We start from the raw sequence: 18590 nt of genomic DNA, 5'->3' as shown, positions 1-18590 counted from the left end.
GAACTTTCTGGTCAGCACTCTCAGCCAATTGGCAGCCAATTGAGCTGAATGTTGGCAGGTTTCTATTGAATGGGAGGATTCCGTCTGACATTTGGCCCAGGTGTACTAGGCTTTACACTTGTTTAGTTAACATTTAAAAATGAAAAATAGAAGCTGATTGGTAGCCATGCACAGATGCTCCATATTCTGGCTGCTCATGTTTTAATTCCCATCACTGTGTTTTAAATACTTCAGAAAATCGCACAATTTGTCATTATTCTAATGATTTCTTTTTTTTACAGGGGAGACACCAGCGTACCACTATGGAACCCATTACAGTTCTGCTATGATTGTGGCATCTTACCTTGTTAGGATGGAACCATTTACTCAGATCTTCCTCCGGCTCCAGGTATGGTGCATTTTAGGATTGCCATCAATCCTAGTTCAAATAATCTAAAGGGTTTGAGAAAAATCCTAATAGCAGAGTATGCTTTTGTCATTAACCAGTCACCAATGATCTGCCTAAAACCTTATCTTGAGTAAATTACGTATGTAATTCTACCATTGTTTAAACAATGGTGGACTCTATCTCTTTTTGAATAGAACAGGAAAGTGTTTGAACATCTGTCTTGTTTTTGTTGTTGTCCCTGTTTGAAAGATTTCCTCTTACTTCCTGCAAGCACAGGAAGTGATCAGAAATCTCCAATGGAGACATATTGTTAGTAGAGGGGGGAAGGGTTAGAATTAGTTTGTTGCTGTCTGTACAGTCCAGCCCTGCTAACGTCCACACTCGTCACTTCTTTTACAGGCATCACATTTAGCAAGGTGAAGGTCACCATGGGTCATAAACAAAAGTAAATTGTTGGCTAAAGTTATGCTGTTTTCTTGCCTGTATAGGGCACATAGGAAAACCCACCTACGCCATTTGGCTCACATGCTCCCCCTTCCCATGGCCTTTCCTCCTCTATCCTCTCGCTGGATCCTTTGTTTTCAATATCTATCCTACCCACAGCAACTTACACTCAGAAGTATAACATGTAATATTTTTTATTTATTTTTTCACAAAATTGGCATGTGCTTACATTTGTTTTAGATAAAAATTTGCAGCAAAAGTAAGTACAAAAAAATTGAGTAAATATGGATCAAGGCATCATCATTTGCATTTAGAAGCACCGCTACTTTTATAACAGTACTTATCTAGTACCTTCCAGATATGGGTCAGCTTGTTTCCAGAACACCTTGTCATGCATACATTATTTAATAAATTCTATTTCTGTATAAATATTAACAAAAGTATCCCTTGAGTATTCCCAAGTAAATGCTCTTTTACACTAGTGGACTCTGCCAGTGAAGGTCCTTGTCCGCTATGCTGATGCAGAGCACACACGGACACAGCCCGCTTTCCTCTATGGGCGGTCAGATGTAAACAGACCAACTGTCAGTTTTCATTCGATCTGCCAGATGAATGCGGAACGAATCACCCCTCCGTCTGTTTTTAGTGGATCGGATGTCTGCCAGTGTCAAGGGACACATGTGTTTTAACCCCCGTCATATTTGTTTTAGCAATCGGTTTCCCATTATGGAGATTTCTCTTCACTTCCTGTCCCATAGCCAAACAGGAAGTAAGCGGAAATCCCTGTAAATTAAGGGAATTCCTTGGGGACCCCTAGGTCACCAGAACTAGTGTCCCCATTGAAAGATGTCCCATCTCTTTTCTGGAGACAACCCAAAATTTGGGATTTTCTTTTACTTTCGTGTTCAATGATCCTGGTAAACAGGACAGATAGAGAGGAAAAATATACCCGGGGGCACAGACGGCAATAAAAACTGTTCTGATCCCCCCTCTACTCTATCCAAAACTAAAAGTAGAAGCTTTGCCTTTATTTATACTTTTAACACCTGAGCCTCAATCTGAAATGATCTATAACTCTGGCTATAATGTATCAGAGCAAATGGGTTGTTGCTATCTATCCTAATAAATGGTTCACAAGCAATGACCTTCTGGTGTGACAAGCAAAAGTTTTAGATAGACTTTAAAAGTATTAGAGCTTCCTTTCTATTCTTTGCTTGTTGGGCAGAGTAGGGAAGGGTTAGAACCTTTCCACCTGGCATTGCTTTTCCAAGTTGGGTCATTTTTTTCCTCAATCGCTGTATGCTTATCAGGCAGAAAATTAGGATAACTACCTAACCTAAAGGACTTCTTCATGTAATTTAATCCTTGAAATCATCAAGTAATCGTTTCCCTTTTGTTGTCAAGTAACAACCTTGCATGAAAAAAAAATAGAACTTAAAGGTTCTTCTACAACCTCAGGGGTCCATCCAGTTAGCATGGATCTAAAAAGAACATAAGCATACTTGATCATATGAGTTGGCACGGTCGGGTGTGCCGTTTAGAGCAACCAATCTGCACTTATTATTTTACTGACTGAAAATGTGCAACCTCATATATTTTTTTTTTTTTTGTCTTCCTAAATTATTATTTACAACTAGGAAATAAAATTCAACACACTGCATAATGCTGTTTTTTTATTTAGTTATGTATTACACTTAATAAGGCCTACCGCCCCATTTCCACCCCAAATTGTTTTGCTGTTCAGATCTCTACTTTACACCTAAAATCCTTTTGATATCTTCGTTAAACCCTCATTTGTTATGTATCACATGGGTTTTTAGCCAATTTTTAGAATTGGACAGTAGAGAGTGCTTGCATAATATTTGAAGCTTGAACAAGGGAACATAGTCTTGTCTCTGCATTTTATAAATACCTGCTTTTTGGGGCTTTGCAATGTATTCTTTCTTTTTGATTAATAAGATATCCCAAACAAGATGATGATTTTGGCGCAATAAAGTTCAACATTTTCTGGTTCTTATCGGTCTTTATTATGCTGGTCATGCACTGTAAAAATGTGTTTCAGATGTAAATTAGTATTCCAAATGGGCATCTGCACTTTATAGGAAAACCTTTCATGAAAAAGATACAGATGTTACTATTGTAGAGTCAAAAAAAAGCTAGCTGCTTGGCCCTCTGGCTCTAGGACCACTTAATACGCATATATACATGATGACTTTGAACTGGTTTACCAGGGTACCAGGGCTATGGCTGAATCTACCACCCATAATGCCGGTACTTTTGTTTCAGCCAGCCATTCTGTTTCTGATAGAGGCGATCCGAGAGGCTAATTAGCCACTGGAGCGCTTTAAGAAGCAGCAGGAGGGTTTGTCTCTTCCTCCCCTCCACCACCCCCGATCGTCTCTCCTCCTATCTATGGTGTAGGAGGCCAGAGGCAATGTCATCACATTGTAAGCAATTTTTTATTTTTTATTTTTTAAAGCATCAAATTATTTTTATTTTTTTGATTTGATGCTTTTAAGGGTAGAGGAGAGATCTTGTAGACCCCAGATCTCTCCATAACGAGGACCAGTCATTCCATATTTCTATCCCAATGGATATTGACATTTCCTGTGATAGGAATAAATTAAATAAGTAAAGGGTCAGTGTATCAAAAAATTAAAATAAAGTATTGTAGTTTGTGGCTATTCCACAAGTGTGTACAATTCTAAAGCGTTTCTTTTTTTATTTTTTTGCATTCAAATTCATTAAAGTGTATTTCTTTATCGTACATCACGGGACACAGAGCGGCATTCATTACTATATGGGTTATATGGAGTACCTTCAGGTGTAGACACTGGCAATCTCAAACAGGAAATGCCCCTCCCTATATAACCCCCTCCCATAGGAGGAGTACCTCAGTTTTTACGCCAGTGTCTTAGGTGTTAGTCATGGTTTAGCTTGCCTCCGCATCCTTGGGATTAGGTGAGCTACCGGTTCTGTCCAAAAAAGCCTCAGCGCTAAAGTGGTCAGTAACCGGACCCCAAACCCTTGGGGTATAGCCCATAATGCTTTTCTTTTTAGAGAGCTGGACCCTGGGCCCAGAACTTAGAAACCTTTGGGTACCTAAAGTTTTCTGTTGCCAGGGTGCTATATGGGCCCAGGACAGTGGATCCTTCATAGGAACCCAGGGCCTGAAGGTCTAGACATCCCCACGGAGATGGGGGAAGATTGGGCCTCTTGCTTGGCAAAGTCCTGCGGCATGGAGCAGGTAAGTGAGGGGAAAACTTGCGGAACTTGGTTCTTAGCAGGTTTTTTTCTGGGGGGTCACAGGGGACATGCCTAAAGTTATGCACTGCATCTGGCAAACTAGTCACATATCATAAAGATAGGATGGCTCTCTATGTATTATTCCCCATAAGATGTGACCTCCCTTGTAGTGTTGGAAAAGAATTGAGTGGGGCCTGTGTTATATAAAAATATATGTGTGTGTCAGAGAGCTTTGCTTACCTGCAGGCCTCCAGGCGATGCTCCATTCAGTCTTCCTCCTCAGAGCCTGCAAGCAGGCAAAACGCTGACCTCCTCATGGTTCCAGGCTGCAGGCTGCAGTTTGCTGGAACAGAGAGGTCCCTTCCTCCCAAAATCCCCCCCCCCCCTCCCCCTGTCGGGAGGGGCATTTCCTGTTTGAGGTTGCTGGGGGGGAAGGGCGGGTCAGTGGCTTAAAGGAAGGGGCGGCCCTTCCTTGTTTGTTCCATCAATACTTTGGAACTGAGGAGAAAGACCAGAGCGGCAGCACGGGGCGCCGAGGACACACAGTGGCCAGAAAGGATATTGCAGTCTTCAGAGGACTGTTTTGTCAAGCCTAGAAATAGGCTGTTTCTTTTCCATCTCATAGTTTTTCTTTGCAATACTACTCAGGGGGACAGAATGTTTTTTTTCTTTCCTGGATTTGAAACAAAAACGAAAAAAAAAAAAAAAAAAAGTCATCTAGGGGAGAGGAAGCATTTTTTTATCCCCCAAACAGGTGTTTGGACAATTAACTTTTATAGTTCCAAATACCAATAGGTAGCAGGTGTACCTCGGTATTGTACCATGGTATGCCGCTGTTTTCCCTACAGGGAGCCTTGGGGCCATCGGGATCTGGGGCTGGAGCTGACGCGGGTCAGTCCAACCCTAAGATGGTCACGGAGGAGGTATTACTCACCTCTTTAAAAGAGATGCAGAAAAGCATGGGAAAATGATATCCGCAGCTATGCGGGGCAGTAAGCGGAATAGATCTCCGTCGCCCGAGCGCGGACCCTCAGAAGAGGAGGTCCTTTCCTCAGCGGAATTGGACGACCTCTTGGACACGGACCAAGTAGGTTCAGGGATCGAAGACCCGGATACAGAGGAGTCTGGGGCAGTCTCCCTGAGGGAGAGCTGGTGGATTCAAGGATTGTCGGACTTGGTCCATAGGACATTCAACTTGCCAGTACCAGATCTCCAGGTATCGACGGTTTCAGCTTTGGGCTCACTGAGGGCGCCTCAAAGCAATGCTGTGTTTCCGATCCATCCTCTATTAGAGGGAATTTTGTTCCAAGATTGGAACAAGCCAGATAAGATCTTCTTACCACCTAAAAGGTTCTCTGTCCTATATCCTATGGAAGAAAATGTTTCCAAAAGATGGGCTACTCCTGCAGTGGACGCAGCCATCTCATGTGTTAACAGATCGTTAACATGCCCTGTAGAAAACATACAGGTGTTCAAGGATCCAGTTGATAAGCGCTTGGAAGCACTACTTAAGAACTCCTTCACTACTGCAGGGGCAGTAGTACAGCCAGCTGTGGCTGCGATTGGGGTCGCTCAAGCATTATCGGATCAATTTAAGCAGATGCTTAAACTTATTCCGGCCCAGCAGGCAGAAAAATTTTCGGATGTCCCTAAGGCCATATGTTTTACGGTAGACGCAATCAAGGATTCTATCCAGCAAGCGTCACGTTTATCGTTATCCCTTATCCATATGAGAAGACTCTTATGGTTAAAAAGCTGGGAGGCTGAGCCCCCATGCAAGAAGCTCCTGGTAGGGTTCCCCTTCCATGGAGGACGACTCTTCGGAGAAGACCTAGATAAATACATTCAGACCATTTCAAACGGCAAGAGTACTCTCTTGCCAACTAAGAAGAAGGTTCAGGGACCTGCGTTTAAACGACAGTATTCCCCTGGGCAGGGGCCCTCTAATGCCAAGCAGTATCGACGGCCTCCTGCAAAAGCAAACTTCGGCTTCAACAGCAGATCACAAGGACAGGCTGTTAGAGGCAAAAGGCAGTGGTTTCGCAAACCAGCAAAACCAGCCCCCAAGCCAACCTTATGAAGGGGCGCCCCCACCCACGAAGGTGGGGGGAAGGCTGCGACTCTTTTCAGAGATTTGGGAAGCCAGCATTCCCGACGAGTGGGTACGGTCTTCCGTGGCCACAGGCTACAAATTAGATTTCCTAAGGTTTCCTCCTCCTCATTTCCAGAAGTCGAGGATTCCAAACGATCCGGAAAAGGGAGCCGCATTAAGATCGGCATTAGATCATCTACTTTCCCAGGAAGTAATAGTAGAGGTACCAGTCCTGGAACAGGGGCTGGGTTTCTACTCCAACCTATTCATCATCCCAAAATCCAATGGAGATGTCAGGCCAATTTTGGACCTAAAGATGGTAAATGCATATCTAAAGATCCGCTCATTTCGGATGGAATCCGTGCGGTCAGCAGCTGCCACACTCCAGAAGGACGACTTCATGGCGTCCATAGACATAAAGGATGCCTACCTTCATGTTCCAATTTATCAGCCACATCAAAGATATCTACGCTTCATGGTGGCTTCGCGTCACTTCCAATTCGTGGTGCTTCCCTTCGGGTTGGCTACGGCCCCCCGGGTGTTCACGAAGGTCCTAGCTCCAATCCTAGCCAAACTAAGGATCCAAGGGGTCACGATCCTAGCATACCTGGACGACCTCCTAGTCATAGATCACTCGTCTCCCGGCTTGGAGCGAGCAGTGGCCCTCACGGTCCAATACCTCGAGAGGTTCGGCTGGGTCCTAAATCGAGAAAAGTCAGCTTTCCAGCCCACAAAGCAGTTGGAATATCTCGGCATGAGATTAGACACAGAACAACAAGGAGTGTTCCTACCTCTGAGGAAGGTAAAAGCCATCAAGGAATTAATCCTACTGGTTCTAAGCAAGAAAGAACCGACTATTCGCCTATGTATGAGGTTACTAGGCAAGATGGTGGCCACATTCGAGGCGGTACCATACGCCCAGAGCCACACTCGCATCCTACAGGCAGCCATCCTGTCAGCATGGAGCAGAAGGCCACAGGCCTTGGATATCCCGTTGCCGCTCTCATCAAGAGTCCGACAAAGTCTGTGTTGGTGGTTAGACCCTCAGAATCTACTGAAGGGGAGGTCTTTCAGCCCAGTGGCTTGGAAGATAGTGACCACAGACGCCAGCCTGACGGGCTGGGGAGCAATTTTGGATGGTTGCACTCGCCAAGGTACTTGGGCAAAGCCAGAGAAGCAGTTGCCCATCAACATCTTGGAGCTCAGAGCTGCTCGACTAGCCCTCAGGGCTTGGACGTCAAAATTGCAGGGGTTCCCGGTGAGAATTCAATCAGACAATGCCACGGCCGTGGCACACATAAATCACCAAGGGGGAACCAGGAGTCAAGCCGCTCAGAGAGAGGTGAGCTTGATTCTTCTATGGGCAGAGGCTCATGTGCCCTGCATATCGGCAATATTCATTCCAGGAGTGGACAACTTTCAGGCGGACTTCTTAAGCCGCCAGACTCTATGGCCGGGGGAATGGTCTCTGCATCCACTAGTCTTTCAAGCACTCTGCCAAAGATGGGGAGTGCCGGACGTGGATATCATGGCATCGAGACTCAACAAGAAACTAGACAGGTTCATGTCCCGCTCAAGGGATCCGATGGCCTGCGGAACCGATGCGTTGGTTTGCCCTTGGCATCAGTTCAAACTTCTTTATGCGTTTCCCCCGCTCCAGTTACTACCCCGCCTGCTGCGCAGGACCCGGGTGGAGCACATACCAGTCATCCTGGTAGCTCCAGCATGGCCCAGAAGGGCATGGTACTCACTAATCTTAAGGATGGTAGTGGGAGACCCTTGGACTCTTCCTCTACGGCCAGACCTGCTATCGCAAGGTCCGATCCTCCACCCTGCCTTACGGCATCTAAATTTGACGGCCTGGAAGCTGAATCCCTGATTCTCAGGGGTAGAGGTCTGTCTCAGAAAGTAATCTCTACCCTAATCAGAGCCAGGAAACCGGTCTCTAGGGTGATTTATTACAGGGTCTGGAAGGCCTATGTAGGCTGGTGTGAGTCCAAGCGATGGCTTTCTCGCAAATTTACCATCGATAGAGTATTAAGTTTTCTCCAGCTAGGAGTGGATAAAGGATTGGCATTAAGCACAATCAAAGGACAGATTTCTGCTCTGTCAGTGTGGTTTCAGCGGCCGCTGGCCACCCACTCGCTGGTTAAGACCTTCCTTCAAGGGGTCTTACGTATTAGACCTCCAGTTAAATCCCCGCTTTGTCCGTGGGATTTAAATCTTGTTCTGTCAAGTTTACAGAAACAACCGTTTGAGCCGTTGGCTGATATTCCTTTGGTTCTACTGACAAGGAAGTTAGTATTTTTGGTTGCCATAGTTTCCGCAAGAAGAGTTTCGGAGCTGGCAGCCTTATCCTGTAAGGAACCATATCTTGTTTTTCATAAGGACAGGGTCGTTCTCCGCCCTCATCCTTCCTTCCTTCCGAAGGTCATATCCAGTTTTCATTTGAACCAGGATTTGGTATTACCATCCTTCTTCCCTAAACCTACTTCCAGAAAGGAAGGGTTGCTGCATACCTTGGATATTGTCAGGGCCATGAAGGCCTATCTTAAAGCTACAAAGAAGATCCGGAAGACAGATGTGCTGTTCATTCTACCGGATGGGCCCAAGAAGGGGCAGGCAGCTGCAAAGTCCACCATTTCTAGGTGGATTAAGCAATTAATCACTCAGGCCTACGGCTTGAAAGGGTTGCCTCCTCCAGTATCATTAAAGGCTCATTCTACTAGAGCCATGGGCGCCTCCTGGGCAGCACACCACCAGATCTCTATGGCTCAAGTTTGCAAGGCGGCAACCTGGTCTTCTGTCCACACGTTTACAAAATTCTACAAGTTGGACGTAAGAAGGAATACTGATACTGCCTTCGGGCAGGCAGTGCTGCAGGCTGCAGTTTGAGACCCTCGGATTCCGGGGGCTCCTCTTGTTCGAGTTAAATTTAAAAATTTTATTTTTCTCAACTAAGTTGGATTTATTATGATTTGAGTATATCTCTAAATTAAATCCTTTTGTCTTGGAGATGTTCTCCCTCCCCTCATTGTAAGCATTGCTTTGGGACATCCCATATAGTAATGAATGCCGCTCTGTGTCCCGTGATGTACGATAAAGAAAAAGAGATTTTTAATACAGCTTACCTGTAAAATCTTTTTCTTGGAGTACATCACGGGACACAGAGCTCCCACCCCTCTTTTTTGAGGACCATTTTGGGAGGCATACTGCTTGCTACAAAACTGAGGTACTCCTCCTATGGGAGGGGGTTATATAGGGAGGGGCATTTCCTGTTTGAGATTGCCAGTGTCTACACCTGAAGGTACTCCATATAACCCATATAGTAATGAATGCCGCTCTGTGTCCCGTGATGTACTCCAAGAAAAAGATTTTACAGGTAAGCTGTATTAAAAATCTCTTTTTTTTTCCAAAAAACTTGCATTTGAAAAAACGCTGCATAAATAACCGGTGACATAGTGACAAAATTGCAACAATTGCCCTTTATCAGTAACATAGAAAAGTGACGGCAGAAAAAGGCCAAGTAGTCGATCGAGTCTGCCCATTTCTCAGCTAGAAAATTATATAATGTTTGGGGGTTCCAAGTCATTTTCTAGCAAAAATACTGATCTTAAATTTTAAACAGTGTCAGAAAAGGCCTGGTCTTATGTAACTATACATTTAAATTTCCCTGTCCTCGGGACGTTTTGCCAGATAGGAAGTAAGTAAAAAAATCTTCAACAATTTATGCAGAGTTCACGATTGATATTCATTCATTTGAAAAGACAAAGATATAGAGTAGAACAAAACAGAAGTCCAGCTCTAAAATTAAGGGGCATTTGACAATACAAAATATGTTTGTTCTTTTAGTATGATCTCAGTGTGCATAGCATATACAGTTTTAGGTGCTTTTAAAGTTTGCATTTTGTCAATGAAGAAGGTTTTATTTCATCTGTTATTTCTTGCGACAGGGTGGGCACTTTGACTTGGCTGATCGGATGTTTCACAGTGTACGAGAGGGTTGGTTCTCTGCATCTAAGCACAACATGGCTGACGTGAAGGAGCTTATTCCGGAGTTCTTTTATCTTCCAGAGTTTCTTCTAAACTCAAATAACTTTGATCTTGGTATGGAGTATTTTTATTTTTTTTGTAACATCAGGGTTTTAAAGCAGATGTTAAAGAGACCCTGCTACAAGACCAGTCATTTCAGCAACAATCTCCCCATAAGATTATATGTGCATTTATTGTATTTTATGCATGTTATTTACATATAAAAGCCCTGAGATTGCTGTTGAGCACTGCCATCTTGGATGTGATGTCGGCAACCCAGCAGTCATCTAAAAGCCCTGGGACTGCTGCTGGGTGCTGCCATTTGGCTGTGATATCAGCAGCCCCACCATCACAAAGCTGTCAGTTAGGTGACAGGCCCCGTACACACGACCAGTTTCCTCGGCAGAATTCAGCTTCCGACCGAGTTTCTGGCTGAATTCTGCCGAGAAACCCGGCCGTGTGTACACTTTCGGCCGAGGAAGCCGACGAGGAGCTCGGCGAGGAAATAGAGAACATGTTCTCTATTTCCTCGTTGTTCTATGGGAGCTCTCGCCCCGCTGAGCTCCTCGAGTTCCTCGGCCAGTTCAGCCCTGAAGCCGCCGATGTGTTTGGCACGTCGAGTTCCTCGGCCGTGTGTACGAGGCCACACACTAGATTATTCCCCTTTGGACGGGTGGAGGAGATGGCATAACACAATAAGACATTCCCAGAAGAGGGGGTCTACTCCCGACAACGAGGGGGGGGGATTGTGCTAGGGAATTGATTCTTCCTAATGTACTCAGATTTGCTAGCAAGTTCGAAAGAACATTACAAACCAATAAACAGTTTATGGAAAGAAGAAAAGCAGCAAATTAAGCATTTAAAATTATTTTTCTGTGCTTATACCTGCAATTTTTTAGGTAGGTGAAAGGGTCTCTTTAAGACTACTTTCCCACTGTGGCTACGGCCGCATTAGGGCTAAAGCGCTTCTCATTTTCGTGGCGTTTTAGTTGCGGTATTCGGCCTCTAGCAGGGCGCTTTTAACTCCAAAGAAGGGGTTAAAAGCGCCCATGTTGCGGAGCTTTGGAAGCGCTGCCCAATCATTTCAATGGGCAGGGTGTTTTGGGAGCGCTAAATAAAGCACTCCCAAACTGCCCCAAAGATGCTGCTTGTAGGACTTTTCCTAATGTCCTGCAAGCGCACCCCCCAAGTGTGAAAAGTCACACTGAAATGAACGGGAGGCGGTTTATAGGTGCTATTTCTAGCACTAAAATGCTTAAAAACAGCCTCAGTGTGAAAGGGGTCTAAAGTATTAAGATATGTATTTATGTGGGCATTAATGATATGGAACATCATTTATTGTGATCTATTAAAGGGAATAAATCAAAAATTGCGCTAATTAAATAACGTGACGTCCAATGTATCCCTCGGTGCTTTACACTTTCACGGAAATAATCCTAGTCAAGAAAAGCCTCCACCTCATAAAATGGCCGTTTACCAGCTCCTCATGAACTCCTGTTACAGGAGGTCTTTTGCGGCTATATACCCAGCCAGGTATATAGATTGTCCAGGGGGTTCGCGCTGTCAAGCTTCTACCACCAAAAAGAGATAAGGCCTCCATAGTGTAAAATCTTCAATGTTTATTGGTTTAAAATTGGGGTGCACTTACATCAAGGAATGTAATCTTTAAATAAAAATTCAAGCCGGCTGGCTAATGGTAGCAGCTCGTATATCAGGACTTGCGCAAACGCTGTCACGTCAGCATGTCGCTCCTCCGTGCTGTCGTGACCACGTTTGCTCAAGTCCCGATACACTGGCTGCTACCATTAGCCAGCCGGCTTGAATTTTTAATTTCAGAGGTCTAGTAGAATCCATGCCCCTGTGGATCAGGGCTGTTTTGGCGGCAAACGCGTGACCTACATTATATTTGGTGGGTGGTCATAATGTTGTGGCTGATTGATGTCTTATGTACTCATAGGGGAAAGCAGTATTTGCTTTTTCTATTGCTGCATATACAGGCTCGGATTCCTGCTTTGTAGTGCAGTGCAACAAAGGGGTTGATTTACTAAAGGTAAATAGGCTGTGCACTTTTCATGTGTAGTTGCCTCCAGAGCTTAGTAAATTAGGTAAAGCTTCACTTCGCAAAGAATACCCAATCACGTGCAATAAGAATTAAAAAAAATATATTTTTGCATGCATGTGATTGGATGATGGAAGTCAGCAAAGCTTCTGCTCATTTACTGTACTAAGCTCTGAAGCAACTGCTCTTGCAGTGTGCAACTACACTTTGCAAAGTGCACAGTCTATTTGCCTTTAGTAACTCAGCCCCAATTATTCTACTTTACTACTACTTCCAAGTCTCACTGCATACTGTGTGAACTTCATATGAGAAATCAAGGTTAAGATTGTACTGATTACTCAAAATATTCACTGACATACACGATACTGAAATATTCACTAAACATACAGTACAATATACCTATTTTTTTAATTATAGTTGAGAAATGTATTCATTGCTACAGATGTTAAATACCTTAGACACAAGATGATATTGTCATGTGGATAATATAATTTAAATTTGTTTTCATATAGGCTGTAAACAAAATGGAACAAAACTGTGTGATGTAATTCTACCCCCATGGGCAAAAGGCGACCCGCGGGAATTTATTCGAGTACACAGAGAGGTAAATATGAAAAAACAATGACATCTGTGAACTCAACTGTTCATTGAACTGATCCATGCTGTTTTGTTTAGCGTTCAGAGAGATTTTTAAATGTAGATTTTTGCAGGGTTCCTTTTCGAATTGGTACTAGAGCCCTGCATTGGCGCTGCTTCTGAAAATGGTGTTATAAAGGAGTATAGTGCTAGGTGGTGACAGGTTTTGTACAGTATTTTTGTAGGTTGCTACAGTATGCTAGTACTTCCTATTGGGTTTGGGTCATGTCTCGGTATTTACATTAGACTCATGTGGGTCTATGGAATACATCAATAGTAAATTTATAATGTGTTTATAGTACATTACCATCTATGTAACTGTTTTTAGCTTCTACACGTGCAAATACCTTTATTTATCAGCATATAACACGCACCTTAACTTTAAGGGGACCTTAACTTTACACAGCCCCCGGCATAATACACGGACCCCCTGCATAGAACATGGACCTCCTGCATAGTAAACCCCTGTACAACAACACAGCCTCCTTTCATTATAAAGTCCCTGTCCCAGCGCTGGGACAGGGACAGCGCTGCCAGCATACTTTAAAAGTTGAGAAAACTTCACACTGTCAGCCTATCAGCCCCTTCTCTACGAGTAAGCATCACATGATGTGAAACATTACAGCCACCTTTTTCCTTTTGTTCACTTCATTTTGACTGCATCGCTTTGGTTGTTTTTTGGATTTTATTTGTATAATAAAGACTTTGTTTTAAGGAGTTGCGGCAGTCCAGGACCTTTTTTCTATCCAATGCACCTTTGCATAGCCAGCACCCTTTTGGTTTAGTGGGACGGAAGCAAAGCCAAGGAATCGGCAGTTTTTAGAGCGGTATAATTTCTCATTTCCCCCTTCTCATACACCGCTCCTCCTGTGTCACTCTCATTGTAAAGCAAAGATTCTAGATATCTCCATTAACACTGCTCTCTCTCTCGTGGACCTGGTCATGTGACTGCTCTTTCATTGACGGTCACATGACCGCTCTCCTCCTTCAATCAAAAGCTACACACGAGGAGGAGGCGGAGCAGGAGGAGGAGAGCAGCCAGGTAGAGCAGCGCTAATTAAGGGATTCAGAGGCTTAGATTTACATTAAAGGTTACATTGGAGGAGCGGTATATGACAAAGACCTGGCGGTAATGTTTTCTGAACTTTTAAGTTTACTGCCAGCGCTGTCCCACGGCTAGGAGAGGCGGAGCACCTGGCCTGACACCCTCCCAATAGGTGGTATTCGGGGCAGACCTCCCGATCTCCGCCCCCTGTTGGTAAAAAAAAACAGATATTGGTGTATGTAGGCACGATTTACCCTCTATTTTCAGGGTAAAAAAGTGCATGTTATACGCCGATAACTACGGTACGTATACAGTGATGTTACATAGAATGGTGAAACAGATTTTATGTATGTACTGTATTTGCCTTCCTATTGTATATTACTAAAATATAGTTTAGCTGTTACAACTCACTGTTAAACTGGCCATACACTAGTAAAATTTTGTTCAAAATCTTTTCTATAAAGTGGTTGTAATGCAGGGCTCAAGTCCTGCGGAAACGCGTGGGAACGGAGTTCCTGCACTTTTTTCACAGCAGGAACTCAGTTTCCTTTGCAGGACTAGAGCAGCCGAGCCGCCCGAGCCAATCCTTTACTAAGCGGCGATGCCCAGCTTGAGTCACTTTCAGGGGCAGGCGAACCTTAGTAATCCTTTATGAATTTGCTTCTTTCTAAATCCCGCGATAACTCGCGGCAGACCTCCGCAATGTCTCCTGGGAACAATGACAAAAGCTCCCAGGAGACATTGCGGCATCGAGGAAGTGACAGAATACCCGCACACTACCCCATGAATCCATATACAGGAAGCGGCCAGTAACATAAAGGATTACTAAGGTACAGTGGATCGAAAAAAAAAAAAACATGCGGTTTAGTAATTATGCATATGAGCGTATCTTTTTTTTTTTTTGGTGGAGGAGTGGATCTTGGGTGGGAGTTCCCACACTTTTTTCCCCAGGACTTGACCCCTGTTGTAATGGCTCGAGGTTTTTTACCCTCATGCATTCTATGCATGAAGGTAAAAACCTTCTGTTTGCAGCAGCCCCTCTGATACTTCAAGTATACAAGTGCTGTGTTGAGAAGTAATTGAAATAGCAATTACATATGTATAATACACTGGCACTTTATTTTTGCACTTTTTAAACTTCAAAGTGCAAATCATGTTGGAAAAAGTCTAAAAATTCATTTGAATTTTGAGGACATCCACTTAGGTCACTGTGATATTCCTCCAAGTCTATATAGGTAATAACCAATAAGTGTCCATATATATTCACTCCCTGGGTTTCACCAAAGTGCAAAGATCCGCCGCCAGAGAGAGTAAAAAATAAGCTTACCAGAAAATGTGGACTCAAATACCTGTTCGGCAAAGAGTTATTCGAGCTTGTGGTAAAGGGTAAATTCATCTGTGCAATGCCGAGGAGCACCACCAAAACTTCAGAAGGGACTTGGTATATAGGGATAGATGGGAAAATACATCAAGCATCCGCACACACTGTAAAACCATAGCGTTGCTGTCATCCATCACAGGGGCGTGAGGGGGTAAAGGCACTACAGAGGTCTACTGTGAAAATACACTATAGTTTTCCTTTATGATGCTCAAAGAACATAATCAACGTCAGATGACAGACCACCAAGTATTCTCTAAATTTGTGATGCCCCAATGGCAAACTTCAGGTTTTCAAGTGTTGCTAATGATGTTAGATGGGCATAGCTTGCTGCTCAGTGCAGGGCTGCCTCCCTCTTTTTTTTAGCTCTCTCAATCCCCCCTAATACGTACCTAAGCCCCATTGTGCTTGGCACAAGAGCAGCGGCTTTCCCAGTTCTCTTCCTTCTCATTGGCTGAGACTGTCAATTACAGCCAGTGAGCGAGTGTGGAGAAAGCGCGGAGGGGGCTGAGCCGCGCTCTATGTGCGAATGGACACACAGAGCAGCGGCTCAGGATGCTCTGGTGCCCCTCTAGCAAGCTGCTTGCTAGGGAGCCACTCAGCAGGAGGGACGGGCCAGGCGCGCTGGCGGGCGACCCAAGAAGAGGAGGATCGAACAAAACCACTACACAGAGCAGGTAAGTATGACATGTTTGTTATTTTTTTTAAATCTGCCTTTAACCACTTAAGGTCCCCCTACCGACGATATACGTCGGCAGAATGGCACGGCTGGGCACAATTACGTACCGGTACGTGTCTCTTTAAGGCACAGCCGCCGGTGTCCCGCGAACGGTCACCGGAGCTGAAGAACAGGGAGAGGTGTGTGTAAACACACCTTCCCTGTTCTTCATTGTGGCAGTGTCAGTGATAGTCTGTTCTCTGATATAGGGAAAGACGATCATTGATGTCACACGTTCAGCCCCGTCCCCCTACAGTTATAAACACATATGAGGTCACACTTAACCCCTACAGTGCCCCCTAGTGGTTCACTCCTAAACTGCAATTGTCATTTTCACAGTAATCAGTGTTTTTTTATAGCTCGTTTTGCTGTGAAAATGACAATGGTCCCAAAAATGTGTCAAAATTGTCCGATGTGTACACCATAATGTCGCAGTCACGAAAAAAAATCGCTGATTGCTGCCATTAGTAGTAAAAAAAAGTATTAATAAAAATGCTATAAAACTATCCCCTATTTTGTAAACGCTATAAATTTTGCGCAAACCAATCGATAAACGCTTATTGTGATTTTTTTTTTTTTTTTTGTTTACCAAAAATAGATAGAAGAATACGTCTCGGCCTAAACTGAGGAAAATGTTTTTTTATATATTTTTGGGGGATATTTATTATAGCAAAAATTAAAAAATATTGCATTTCTTTCAAAATTGTCGCTCTATTTTTGTTTATAGCGCAAAAAATAAAAACCGCAGAGGTGATCAAATACCACCAAAAGAAAGCTCTATTTGTGGGAAAAAAAGGACGCCAATTTTGTTTGGGAGCCACGTCGCATGACCGCGCAATTGTCAGTTAAAGCGACGCAGTGCCGAGTCGCAAAAAGGGGCAAGGTCCTTAACCTGCCTAATGGTCCGGGGCTTAAGTGGTTAATATCACTTTAAGAATGTTTGGTTGATTTCATAATTGTTGGTGGGGTCAAATCGATGTTTGTTTTCAACTACAGTGGCGAGAAGGATGGTAAATGTTTCTCAAATTAGTGTATGTGGGTTTCTTTCAGGAAAGTCCATTTGTTCCAAAATTGGATGTTAAAAGAGAACAAATGTTTTAAGTGCTTTTTAACATTCGTCCGGTCATTGAATGTACTGAGAACTTTCATAAAAACGTTTGAAAATCTACTAGTGTATGGTCAGCCTTAAGCTTATGGTTCTAATCTTGGCCAGTTAAGCAGAGACCAGCTGAGAATCGAATCATGTATGGGCAGGCTGAATGTACCAAGTGGATCTATCAACGTGGGTACAACAAGCCTGTCAGATTTTCCATGGGATTATTTCTAGTGGCTTATAGCAGCTAGCAGTAATCACTGGGCTAGATTCACATAGATTAGCGGATCTTTAGATCCGCGTAATCTATGTGATTTATGATCCGCCGGCGCACTTTTACGAGGCTAGTGCAGTATTCACAAAGCACTTGCCTCCAAACTTGCGCCGGCGGATCGTAACCCCCCCGGCGGAATTCAAATTCCGCGGCTAGGGGGAGTGTACAATTTAAATCAGGCGCATTCCCGCGCCGATTCAACTGCGCATGCGCCGCCAGCGATATTTCCCAGTGCGCATGCTCCAAATGACGTCGCTAGGACGTCATTGTTTTCGGCGGCAACGTAAATTCCGGCCATCCGTATTCCCGACCGACTTACGCAAACGACGTAAAAATTTGAAACTCGGCGCGGGAACGACGGCCATACTTAACATTGGCTACCCCTCATATAGCAGGGTTAACTATCCGCCGGAAAAAGCCGAACGCAAACGACGTTAAAAAAAAGCGACGGGCAGGCGTTCGTTTCTGAATCGGCGGAAATCGGAATTTGCATATTCCTTGCGTAAAAAAACGAAGCGACACCTAGCGGCCGGCGGGATATTGCAGCCTAAGATCCGACGGTGTAAGTCACTTACACCTGTGGGATCTAAGGGAGATCTATGCGTAACTGATTCTTATGAATCAGTCGCATAGATCCGACCGTCGGATCTCAGAGATACGACGGCGTATCAGGAGATACGCCATCGGATCTCTTTGTGAATCTGGCCCCCTGTTTTCTCCTGGTAAGGGCGGCTTCAGTGGTTCCATAGAAGGGATTCCCCCATGAACACGGACTGTGCTTATTGGGGGAAATTGAGCGAAAATCAGTTTGTCTATGGCCAGCCTAAGTCTGGACTTCTGTTGGTCTTGTTATTCTTTTTGATTTCTAGAATACATTATATTTTTATTGTAAATTCTGTAATTTATTACTAGATTTATTACAGTTTGTAGATTCCATGTAAAGTAAAAATACTATGTAGCATTTAGATTATAGCGTTTGCCACAGACATGTGCATAAAGGCTGCTACTTGTTTTTTTTCAGGCCCTGGAATGTGACTACGTGAGTGCCCACCTGCATGAATGGATAGACCTGATCTTTGGATACAAGCAACAGGGACCAGCTGCTGTAGATTCGGTCAATGTCTTTCACCATCTCTTCTACGAGGGACAAGTGGATATCTACAACATTAATGACCCACTGAAAGA

General features: G+C 44.0%; 1 protein-coding gene across 5 annotated transcripts in view; it reads left to right on the top strand.

Moving 5' to 3' along the window:
* WDFY3 (WD repeat and FYVE domain containing 3) overlaps positions 1-18590 on the top strand; it is a 365507-nt gene that overhangs the window by 328549 nt on the left and 18368 nt on the right. For all 5 annotated transcript variants that reach the window (XM_040326535.1, XM_040326529.1, XM_040326514.1 and 2 more), the window contains 4 exons: positions 282-388; positions 10124-10277; positions 12774-12865; positions 18427-18590. The exon at positions 18427-18590 is cut by the window's right edge and continues 49 nt beyond it. In XM_040326535.1, the coding sequence (XP_040182469.1) occupies positions 282-388; positions 10124-10277; positions 12774-12865; positions 18427-18590 (517 nt within the window). The remainder of the gene's footprint in view (positions 1-281; positions 389-10123; positions 10278-12773; positions 12866-18426) is intronic.

Source organism: Rana temporaria, chromosome 1 (genome assembly GCF_905171775.1).
Source record: "Rana temporaria chromosome 1, aRanTem1.1, whole genome shotgun sequence".
NCBI classification, from domain to species: Eukaryota; Metazoa; Chordata; class Amphibia; order Anura; family Ranidae; genus Rana; species Rana temporaria.
Note: the sequence above shows the minus strand (reverse complement) of the source record. Positions and strands in the feature narration are given on the sequence as shown.